Source organism: Coregonus clupeaformis, chromosome 8 (assembly GCF_020615455.1).
Source record: "Coregonus clupeaformis isolate EN_2021a chromosome 8, ASM2061545v1, whole genome shotgun sequence".
In the NCBI taxonomy this organism is placed as follows: Eukaryota; Metazoa; Chordata; class Actinopteri; order Salmoniformes; family Salmonidae; genus Coregonus; species Coregonus clupeaformis.
Window position 1 is genome coordinate 34450923 of NC_059199.1, and position 12032 is coordinate 34462954.

At 43.2% G+C, this 12032-nt stretch overlaps 1 protein-coding gene across 1 annotated transcript; it reads left to right on the forward strand.

Annotated features, from left to right (window-relative positions):
• The first annotated feature begins 2824 nt into the window (after nt 1-2824).
• On the forward strand, nt 2825-11818 carry mrpl9 (mitochondrial ribosomal protein L9). Its single transcript, XM_045222362.1, has 7 exons — nt 2825-3127; nt 8783-8942; nt 9049-9173; nt 9366-9419; nt 9655-9756; nt 10298-10381; nt 11430-11818. The coding sequence occupies exons 1-7, from the start codon at nt 3029-3031 to the stop codon at nt 11679-11681; spliced, it is 876 nt and encodes a 291-aa protein (XP_045078297.1). The 5' UTR covers nt 2825-3028; the 3' UTR covers nt 11682-11818.
• The last annotated feature ends 214 nt before the right edge of the window (nt 11819-12032 follow it).

A 12032-nucleotide genomic window follows, 5' to 3' on the forward strand; every position in this document is an offset into this window, starting at 1 on the left:
CTGTTTGTATACCTGTTCTTTGTTAGTGTTGATTATGTGCCCTATAAGTTCTCTTAGGTTTTGTCATGTGTTGTGTGTAATTGTTTCATGTCAGCTAGGCATCAGTTTGTTCTCTCTCGTTCTGTTTTGTTTGAGAGAGTGTCCGCACTGTGTGCGCAGTTTGGGTTACGCACTGTTTTCTGTGTGCGTAATTTTTCGCTTGCCCTCCGGCTGGGAGTTTGCCGTGAGTCTTTTGTCTTGTTTGATCCTCACTAAAGACTGTTGAAGAGCCTCTGTTGTCCTGCGCTTGATTTCTGCACCACATCTACGCTCAGCCCTTGACATTAGCGGTAATGATATGAAGGTTTGGCTTGGAAAGGTTCTCTCACTTTGTCACAGACAGCTGATGTGTTGTGCACTGAAGTCCACAAACAAAGGGAAAGGTGAGAGGAGGAGAGCATGTACAGTGAGGGAAAAAACGTATTTGATCCCCTGCTGATTTTGTACGTTTGCCCACTGACAAAGACATGATCAGTCTATAATTTTAATGGTAGGTTTATTTGAACAGTGAGAGACAGAATAACAACAGAAAAATCCAGAAAAACGCATGTCAAAAATGTTAAAAATTGATTTGCATTTTAATGAGGGAAATAAGTATTTGACCCCTCTGCAAAACATGACTTAGTACTTGGTGGCAAAACCCTTGTTGGCAATCACAGAGGTCAGACGTTTCTTGTAGTTGGCCACCAGGTTTTCACACATCTCAGGAGGGATTTTGTCCCACTCCTCTTTGCAGATCTTCTCCAAGTCATTAAGGTTTCGAGCCTGACATTTGGCAACTCGAACCTTCAGCTTTCTCCACAGATTTTCTATGGGATTAAGGTCTGGAGACTGGCTAGGCCACTCCAGGACCTTAATGTGCTTCTTCTTGAGCCTCTCCTTTGTTGCCTTGGCCGTGTGTTTTGGGTCATTGTCATGCTGGAATACCCATCCATGACCCATTTTCAATGCCCTGGCTGAGGGAAGGAGGTTCTCACCCAAGATTTGACTGTACATGGCACCGTCCATCGTCCCTTTGATGCTGTGAAGTTGTCCTGTCCCTTTAGCAGAAAAACACCCCCAAAGCATAATGTTTCCACCTCCATGTTTGACGGTGGGGACTGAGTTCTTGGGGTCATAGGCAGCATTCCTCCTCCTCCAAACACGGCGAGTTGAGTTGATGCCAAAGAGCTCAATTTTGGTCTCATCTGACCACAACACTTTCACCCAGTTCTCCTCTGAATCATTCAGATGTTCATTGGCAAACTTCAGATGGGGCTGTATATGTGCTTTCTTGAGCAGGGGGACCTTGCGGGCGCTGCAGGATTTCAGTCCTTCACAGCGTAGTGTGTTACCAATTGTTTTCTTGGTGACTATGGTCCCAGCTGCCTTGAGATCATTGACAAGATCCTCCCGTGTAGTTCTGGGCTGATTCCTCACCATTCTCATGATCATTGCAACTCCACGAGGTGAGATCTTGCATGGAGCCCCAGGCCGAGGGAGATTGACAGTTATTTTGTGTTTCTTCCATTTGCGAATAATCGCACCAACTGTTGTCACCTTCTCACTAAGCTGCTTGGCGATGGTCTTGTAGCCCATTCCAGCCTTGTGTAGGTCTAAAATCTTGTCCCTGACATCCTTGGAGAGCTCTTTGGTCTTGGCCATGGTGGAGAGTTTGGAATCTGATTGATTGATTGCTTCTGTGGACAGGCGTCTTTTATACAGGTAACAAGCTGATATTAGGAGCACTCCCTTTAAGAATGTGCTCCTAATCTCAGCTCGTTACCTGTATAAAAGACACTTGGGAGCCAGAAATCTTTCTGATTGAGAGGGGGTCAAATACTTATTTCCCTCATTAAAATACAAATCAATTTATACAATTTTTTACATGCGTTATTCTGGATTATTTTGTTGTTATTCTGTCTCTCACTGTTCAAATAAACATACCATTAAAATGATAGACTGATCATTTCTTTGTCAGTGGGCAAACGTACAAAATCAGCAGGGGATCAAATACTTTTTTCCCTCACTGTAGATGCGAGTAGGAACTCTACAACGAGCAAGATGATCATGCGGTTTTTATGTGGCTGCTATGAAAGTGAACTGTGTTTGCGTGTGATCAGGGGTGTATTCATTCTGCCGATTCTGTTGAAAAACGTTTTCTTAAACAGAAGCAAACGAACAAAACAGGGATAAACATACCTGAATTTGTCCAATGGAAACTCTGGTTTGCAACTGTTGGACTAATGATTACACCCAAGATCAGCTAGATGCAGGCAAGAGTGTTAAAGGCGGTATTGAATGCGCCACTGTCTGTCACTGTCTGTCAAATGTTTCTCCCGACCTGTGCACCTATGTTGTAAACTTTAATTCATAGACTAGATTGTAACAACATCATGATAGGTATAGGGAACATTTGAGTAGCCTAAACCTATCGATGTTACATTTAGCTGGGTGAATGTAATATGAATGACAGTCATCCAATATGCTGTAATAGAAATAAGGCCATGCTATAAAAAAATACAAAATGACCTCCCTCATCTGAAATGTCACCAACAGCCACTGGTGAATTCATAGGCTATACCAAAACACACACACACACACACACACACACACACACACACACATACCCTCTCTTTCACACACACACATTTGTTTCTTTATGCAATTGCATAAAATAATTCCAACGTTTTCATTCAAATCATTCCTAATATAAAATTATGCTTACACATTTTGACGGAAGATACAAGTAATTGCAGGCTTTATTTAAGACGCCTATCTAGGGTCCTTTCCTTCGTAGTCGCTCATGTGACGCACATCAACAGCGCCTTGTCAATGGTAACCAGCTAGCCGATTAGCTTGAATTTGAAGATCTTGTTTGATTCATAACAACAAACTTCTGGTTTACATTAGGTGCATTAACGCCACCTTGCTTTAGCACAGTTTGAAAATAGCATTTGTGCAGTGTTGAATACAAACGGGACCTTTATATACAGCTAATCTGACAACCATGTGGAGTACCAGCCGTCATGTCCTTCAGGATCTAGTCCGGGAGTTTACGAAAGTGACACATTCCTCGGTTCAGTGTATTTCACAAACATCATGCAAGGTAAAGTTAGTTTTGTTTTTGAGTGAATTATAACATTTTGCTGGTATTTAAACGTAGGCAGAAAGAATAGAAGGTTGCAAGCTAAATGAGTGCTGCTAGCTAACTAACTAACTATAGCCACAGGAGGTTGGTGGCACCTTAATTGGGGAGGATGGGCACTTGGTAATGGCTGGAGCGTAATGTGTGGAAAGGTATGAACAACACACATGAGCTGTGTTCGAATACCCATACTGTATACTACATACTTAATGAGTATATACCATTAGTTCATTTTAGTATACTGTAAATGAACGGTATCTTTTCAGTTGGTGTACTAGTGCTTTGCCTGTCTACTGAAAGTTGATGCTGTTGCTATGCAACTTGTTGCTAGTTTGTTAGCATAAATAATTACTAGCTAGAGATCTTACGACTTCATTAACAATGTCCATTGAACGCACAATGACTGTACCACTTAGCTAAGCTAAGAATGACGTGAACAAATTGTCAGCCAACATAATGTGTAACGTAACTTATTTGAAAAGTCATTACTTTATGACATTGCTCAACATTTTCTTAACATTTGTCATAATTACGAAAGCAATGAATTTGTATCCGCTCTCGTCAGACTTCAGCTGCATATTTTCCGCCATTTATTTCAAATCTGAAAATGAATTTCTAAAGAATTGCATTATGTGTATAAAAGCACGGTAAAAGAGTCCACTGCTTGTATACTTCGTATTTTGGCGAATGTAGTACGACATCTGGGAACTTTTGACATACTAACTATATCCATACTATGTCCAATACGCATACTACACACTAAATTTACATTACAAATAGTATGGTTAGTATGAGTATTCGAACACAGCTAGTGTTTCCATGTGTTTTGTGCCATTCGCTCCGTTCGAGACATTATTATGAGCCGTCCTCCCCTCAGCAGTCTCCAGTGAATTAGCCAGAGATATTAGAGAAAGGAGTCAGGAATCCCATTGGACAATGAACAACCTGGTCTCAGAACATTTCGTAATATTCTCTACGTAAATTTGAGACCCTCCATTTAGTATGGTATGTTCAAATCAAATTGTATTGGCCACATGCGCCGAATACAACAGGTGCAGACATTACAGTGAAATGCTTACTTACAGCCCTTAACCAACAGTGCATTTATTCTTAATAAAAAAGTAAAATAAAACAACAAAAAAGTGTTGAGAAATAAAGAGCAGAAGTAAAATAAAATAACAGTAGGGAGGCTATATATACAGGGGGGTACCGGTGCAGAGTCAATGTGCGGGGGCACCGGCTAGTTGAGGTAGTTGAAGTAATATGTACATGTGGGTAGAGTTAAAGTGACTATGCATAAATAATTAACAGAGTAGCAGCAGCGTAAAAAGATGGGGTGGGGGGGCAGTGCAAATAGTCTGGGTAGCCATGATTAGCTGATTCAGGAGTCTTATGGCTTGGGGGTAGAAGCTGTTGAGAAGTCTTTTGGACCTAGACTTGGCACTCCGGTACCGCTTGCCGTGCGGTAGCAGAGAGAACAGTCTATGACTAGGGTGGCTGGAGTCTTTGACAATTTTGAGGGCCTTCCTCTGACACCGCCTGGTATAGAGGTCCTGGATGGCAGGAAGCTTGGCCCCAGTGATGTACTGGGCCGTACGCACTACCCTCTGTAGTGCCTTGCGGTCGGAGGCCAAGCAGTTGCCATACCAGGCGGTGATGCAACCAGTCAGGATGCTCTCGATGGTGCAGCTGTAGAATTCTTTTGAGGATCTGAGGACCCATGCCAAATCTTTTCAGTCTCCTGAGGGGGAATAGGCTTTGTCGTGCCCTCTTCACGACTGTCTTGGTGTGTTTGGACCATGATAGTTTGTTGGTGATGTGGACACCAAGGAACTTGAAGCTCTCAACCTGTTCCACTACAGCCCCGTCGATGAGAATGGGGGCGTGCTCAGTCCTCTTTTTTTTCCTGTAGTCCACAATCATCTCCTTTGTCTTGGTCACGTTGAGGGAGAGGTTGTTATCCTGGCACCACATGGCCAGGTCTCTGACCTCCTCCCTATAGGCTGTCTCATGTGACTCGGTTAGTTACGTTTCGTATGGTATGTATTATATATATATATATATGTATGTATGTATGTATGTATGTATGTATGTATGTATGTATGTATGTATTAATTTGTGGATGTCCATCACCCATTTCGTATGATATGTGAATTACAATTCGTATTATATGTTGTGAATTACAATTCGTATTATATGTTACGAATTTGCAAAACGTACAATAGGTTACGAATTTACTCAATTATGATATGTTATTGATTCTAGCTAGGTAGCTAACATTAGCTACCTAGTCGTTGCAAAGTACCTAAAAAGTAATAAGTAGTCACTTTGGATGATGGTGCCGGAGAAGATGGCTGCCGTTTTACAGCCCTCTAACGAATTGTACTATTATGTGTGTTTTTCCGCGTTATTTGTCATTTATTTTGTACGTAATGTTTCTGCCATCGTCTCTTAAAACCAAAAAGAGCTTCTGGATATCAGGACAGCGATTACTCACCTCATATTGGACGAAGATTTTTTCTTCAACGAGGCGGCCGCGAAGGATATCCTACAGACACCCGACAAGGCCCAAATCCCCATCATTCACATGAGGAAGAGACAGAGATATCGTGGACGTAGGTCGGGGTGCCTTGTAAGGATCCAACGGCGAGCGAGTAAACTGCCGCTCCCATCAATCCTATTAGCCAAGCTTCAATCATTGGAGAATAAATTGGATGACCTAAGATTACAGTTATCCTACCAATGGGACATTAAAAACTGTAATATCTTGTGTTTCACCGAGTCGTGGCTGAACGACGACATGGATAACATACAGCTAGCGGGCTATACGCTACATCGGCAGGATAGAACGGCTGACTCCGGTAAGACAAGGGGAGGCGGTCTGTGTATATTTGTAAACAACAGCTGGTGCACAAAATCAAATACTAAGGAAGTCTCGAGGTTTTGCTCGCCTGAGGTAGAGTATCTTATGATAAGCTGTAGACCACACTATTTACTAAGAGAGTTTTCATCTATATTTTTCATAGCTGTTTATTTACCACCACAAACCAATGCTGGCATTAAGATTGCACTGAATTAGCTGTATAAGGCCATAAGTCAACAGGAAAGGCTCATCCAGAGGCAGCGCTCCTAGTGGCCGGGGACTTTAATTCAGGGAAACTTGAATCCATTCTACCTAATTTCTACCAGCATGTTAAATGTGCAACCAGAGGAAAATAAACTCTAGACCACCTTTACTCCACACACAGATACGCATACAATGCTCTCCCTCGCCCTCCATTTGGCAAATCTGACCATAACTCTATCCTCCTGATTCCTGCTTATAAGCAAAAACTAAAGCAGGAAGCTCGGTGACTCGGTTAATAAAAAAGTGGTCAGATGACGCAGATGCTAAGCTACAGGACTGTTTTGCTAGCACAGACTGGAACATGTTCCGGGATTCTTCAGATAGCATTGAGGAGTACACCACATCAGTCACTGGCTTCATCAATAAGTGCATCGATGATGTCGTTCCCACAGTGACCGTACGTACATACCCCAACCAGAAGCCATGGATTACAGGAAACATCCGCACTGAGCTAAAGGGTAGAGCTGCCGCTTTCAAGGAGCGGGACTCTAACCCGGACGCTTATAAGAAATCCCGCTATGCCCTCCGACGAACCATCAAACAGGCAAAGAGTCAATACAGGACTAAGATTGAATCGTACTACACCGGCTCTGACGCTCATCGGATGTGGCAGGGCTCGAAAACTATTACAGACTACAAAGGGAAGCACAGCCGCGAGCTGCCCAGTGACACAAGACTTCCAGACGAGCTAAACCACTTCTATGCTCGCTTCGAGGCAAGCAACACTGAAGCATGCATGAGAGCACCAGCTGTTCCGGATGACTATGTGATCACGCTCTCCGTAGCCGATGTGAGTAAGACTTTTAAGCAGGTCAACATTCACAAGGCCGCAGGGCCAGACGGATTACCAGGACGTGTACTCCGAGCATGTGCTGACCAACTGGCAAGTGTCTACACTGACATTTTCAACATGTCCCTGACTGAGTCTGTAATACCAACATGTTTCAAGCAGACCACCATAGTCCCCGTGCCCAAGGACTCTAAGAGAACCTGCCTAAATGACTACCGACCCGTAGCACTGACGTCTGTAGCCATGAAGTGCTTTGAAAGGCTGGTCATGGCTCACATCAACACCATTATCCCAGAAACCCTAGACCCACTCCAATTTGCATACCGCCCCAACAGATCCACAGATGATGCAATCTCTATTGCACTCCACACTGCCCTTTCCCACCTGGACAAGAGGAACACCTACATGAGAATGCTATTCATTGACTACAGCTCAGCGTTCAACACCATAGTGCCCTCAAAGCTCATCACTAAGCTAAGGATCCTGGGACTAAACACCTCCCTCTGCAACTGGATCCTAGACTTCCTGACGGGCCGCCCCCAGGTGGTAAGTGTAGGTAACAACATATCTGCCACACTTATCCTCAACACGGGGGCCCCTCGGGTGCGTGCTCAGTCCCCTCCTGTACTCCCTGTTCACCCATGACTGCATGGCCAGGCACGACTCCAACACCATCAAGTTTGCCGACGACACAACAGTGATAGGCCTGATCACCGACAACAATGAAACAGCCTATAGGGAGGAGGTCAGAGACCTGGCCGTGTGGTGCCAGGATAACAACCTCTCCCTCAACGTGACCAAGACAAAGGAGATGATTGTGGACTACAGGAAAAAAAGAGGACTGAGCACGCCCCCATTCTCATCGACGGGGCTGTAGTGGAACAGGTTGAGAGCTTCAAGTTCCTTGGTGCTTTTTTATTTAAAATAAATGCACTGTTGGTTAAGGGCTGTAAGTAAGCATTTCACTGTAATGTCTGCACCCGTTGTATTTGGCGCATGTGGCCAATAAAATTTGATTTGATTTGAAGTTGCTCAAATGCTTAAGTTGTCCATGATGAGATTTGACCTCGCTACCCCGACGGACCACCTTTCTTTCGTTTTTTTAAGTAACTATCTGTCTTATGTAGGGCCCCGTGTAGCTCAGTTGGTAGAGCATGGCGCTTGCAACGTCAGGGTTGTGGGTTCGTTTCCCACGGGGGGCCAGTATGAAAATGAATGCACTCACTAACTGTAAGTTGCTCTGGATAAGAGCGTCTGCTAAATGACTCAAATGTAATGTAACCATATGAAACGTAACATATCATACTAAATCGGATTTACGTACAGAACAATATGAAATGCTCTGAGACCAGGTTGCAATGAATGGAGGAAAGTATAAAGTCCCGCCCAGCAGACTGTTGACCAATCGTGTTCACGTTGTCATGCTGCATTGCGTGGTTGCTAAGCTAATCGTCAAGCGATCATTTTTTAAAGTCAGGGTTTGAGTCACTAAACCTGCCTATTTTCCTCGAAAGTACACAATGTCATGATTCCAAAACGAGAGTTTGTATTGGACAAATTCAGGTATGTCCCTCCCCGTTTTAGATCAGTTTTCTGTTTGCTTCCATTTTTGGTTCTTAAATGGTAAACGTTTTCCGTAATGAATACACCCCTGGGGAACCAAACTCTCCTACTATACCTCATTCTCTCTCTTACCCAGAACACAGTTGTGGTAGAGCGTTGGTGGCAGGTCCCATTGTCCAAAGAGGGCCGCCCACCAAGGCTATACCCTCGGCGACATCGGGTCTACAAAGTGGTAGAAGACACAAAGCATGCTCCTAAGGAGAAGATGGAACTCATCCTCACACAGACTGTGGCTAGTAAGTATGCCTGTTTGCTCTTCTTCCAATATCCACACTAGGATGTTACTTAGCATGAAGCATTGGGCATGCATGCATTCTAATGTATTTGTGGCTTTATTATCAGAGCTTGGTGGGCGAGGTGACACTGTGTTTGTGAAAAAGTCTGTCGGACGCAATAACCTCCTGGCCCAAGGCCTGGCAGTCTACCCTTCACCAGAAAACAAAGAGATGTTTGCAGAGGAGCTGAGGGTGAGTGTTTTAGATGTATTGGGAGTATGGTGTATTTTATCTCGTTCCTCTGGTTTGTAGAAAAAGGTACATGGGTGTGAGTTGGACATTTTTATGGTAGGGTTGATGTAATATAGCTGGATCCTATGTTTGTTGTTATATGTAGTCCTTATATTGCACCCCCTAAAATAGACGTATCATTTCCTTCTACAGCTCTTACATGAAGGGAGGCCAGAGGAGAGAATCCAAACCCGCACAGGACAGCTGGTGAGCAGGGCATTCCTTTTTCCTTTAATTTATCTCATTTCGAAGGCTAACCCCTGCTTAAGATGGTGTACTGTGGCTGTGTTGCTCTTCACCAATTGTTTGTCTGAAACAACTAGAATAATATTTTAATAGATCCTATTTGTACTACTGTATTTGCAAATGAACATTGCTCCTGCTACCAATTAGTTGGTCAGTTGTCCACAACCACACCGAGCTGTGTGTCTTGTGTTTGCAGACGGTGGAGATCATGAAGCATATGGAGTTGAAAGTTGAGAAAAGAACCTCCATTGAGTATGACATCACCAAAGAGATTGTCTGCAGGCAGCTTCTCAAGAAGGTAAGACTGGGCTTGTAGATTTGTTCAGGAACATGAAAAATAGTGTGCATTCATCCTTCCTTGAAGCAGTCACGGATCTGCGAGGGTTGGATTATCACCATTTTCATCAAGACAGTAATGTAGCAATTTCACGGTTGCAAAGTTAAACAAACCAGAATGATGGCACAAACCGTCATTCTGTTACCAAACTTTACAACTGCACTGTTCTTCAAGTAAATGTGTTTTTGTAAAATTTTCTGTGGAAATCGTTAAAAGTAGTCTTTGTGCACAGAGTTGTATGGTTTGTTTAACTTTGCAATGATTGGTTTTTGTTTGACATATATTTTAAAGTGAAATCTGAGTCTCAGCAACAGTTACTGTGGAATTGCCCACAGTCACTCATCTGTTTAATCATCCCCTGCTGATTTAAGTGGTGTCGGTTTGGTAGCGTTCTATACCATGTCCTGTAACAAAGGTTGCCAATGATGACTGAGAAGCAGTCATTGCATTCACTTCAATCTTTTGATTTAGTCTTCTCTTCTCTCATCGTTTTCCTATTCAGCGGGGCATATTTGTGCCACCTCATGCACTGAGACTACCGGAAGAGCCAATCAAAGACCTGGGAGATTACTGGTGTGAGGTCACGGTAAGGGCACGACTCCATATTTCACTGTGTTGACAAAATGGTATTTTCAGTTCCTTTTCTTTTGTCTGGTCTAAATGCATGCAACTGTTGGTTTTATTGGTAATTTTATCCTATGAAAGCATTTACAGCCAAACTAAGTCTGCTCTTTGATCACTAATGAAGAGAGCAGCAGCCCAAATGGCTCTGGTCTGGTATCAGACAGGATGGGCATGGTTGCCTCCCAGAAACTGGGGTCTGAAGAGCCAAAATGGTTGCGATTTTATATTAAAGGCAGCCCATTAACACTATAACCGCCTTTTGTGAATAAAAAATTGTAGTATCACTGCCATTTTTAAAGTCATGTCCCCCTCCGTCCTTGATTTAAACTAAAAAGTATTTTTAACACACTGACATTTAAAATGTTTGTTATAAGCAGTTTTAGGAGGACATTCCCGCCCTTCCTTTGCCCGACAGTTGGCTGTCCATCTAACAATGGCCCATCGAAACTACACCTGAACTATATCAAAACTAATTTCACACATATATAATAATAGATTTAGCTTAAAGACAAGATTAGATTGACAATAGTCAATATTATAAATTGTCTTGTGAATGAAGAGACTGATGAACAGCACAGCGTGTGTAATTGACATAAGGGAATGGAGCTTATCAAAAAGCGACTTTAAAAAAAATCATCCTACAGAGGTTCATGCAGGTCAGACGTTTTCTAAGGTTTCTAAAACACCTACATTTGCCAAACAACTCAATTTTTTTTGCAAACCCTTGAATGAGTAGGTGTGACCAAACTTTTGACTTGTGTATATGAAATGTATTTATTAGGCAATTGAATGTTGACGCCCCAAAAGGTGCGGCATTGGCCTGACTTGGTATGCCTGGACCCTGGGCACCTACCTCCATGAGGCCAGAATTTTACATTTTAAATTATTTTGGGAAACTAATTTGCCATGGCTTATGACGTTCATATGCTATCTGGAGGTTTAAGGTTAGTGCCCGTTCGGTAATCTGGCCCTGCGGTTCTAGTGTTAATTTGCCTTTTCTCGTCTCCCAGGTTAATGGGATAGACACTGTGCGGATCCCCATGTCGGTGGTGCCCTTTGAAGACCCTACAGCGACTGGGCGCAAACTGTTGCAAAAGCAGGAGACCGCTGCAGTACAAGAGGCCGTAGTTTCAGAGGCGGCTACTGTTCCAGAGGTTGTTGCAGCTGCAGTTCCAGAGGTGGCTGCGGCTGCCCCAGAGGCGGCTGCGGCTGCCCCAGAGGCGGCTGCGGAAAAAAAAGTAGTTCCGCCCACAGAGAACTAGAAAAAAAGACTAAGAACCCCGCGATTGAGGACTAAACTTTCAACGTAGCTTTGGAGTACTTAATGTCATAACTAGATGCTCACGGAACGGTTTACCAGTAACAGTAAATAAATGATTAAAGCATCTTTGGATCTGTTTTGAAAGTGCAAGATTGAGTTATTTCATGACAAACTCATGGTTGTACATTGCATTCTAGTCTCTCGTTTTGTCATTTCATTATTTCCATATGCATGCCATCACTTTCACTGCAAAGTCAAGTTGATATGAATAGTTACTGTGCGCAGTTTCAGGTGTCAGCACCATCGACTGATTTTTATTTCAGTTTGTCCTTAAGCAATGTTAAGAGCTGAG

What these genes read in the sequence shown, in the direction of transcription:
- mrpl9 (XM_045222362.1), top strand. Translation starts at nt 3,029, where the DNA reads ATGTGGAGTACCAGCCGTCATGTCCTTCAGGATCTAGTCCGGGAGTTT. An exon ending in TGTTTGCAGAGGAGCTGAGG is followed by an intron (nt 9,174 to 9,365) that starts GTGAGTGTTTTA and finishes TTCCTTCTACAG; the next exon opens with CTCTTACATGAAGGGAGGCC. An exon ending in AAACCCGCACAGGACAGCTG is followed by an intron (nt 9,420 to 9,654) that starts GTGAGCAGGGCA and finishes TTGTGTTTGCAG; the next exon opens with ACGGTGGAGATCATGAAGCA.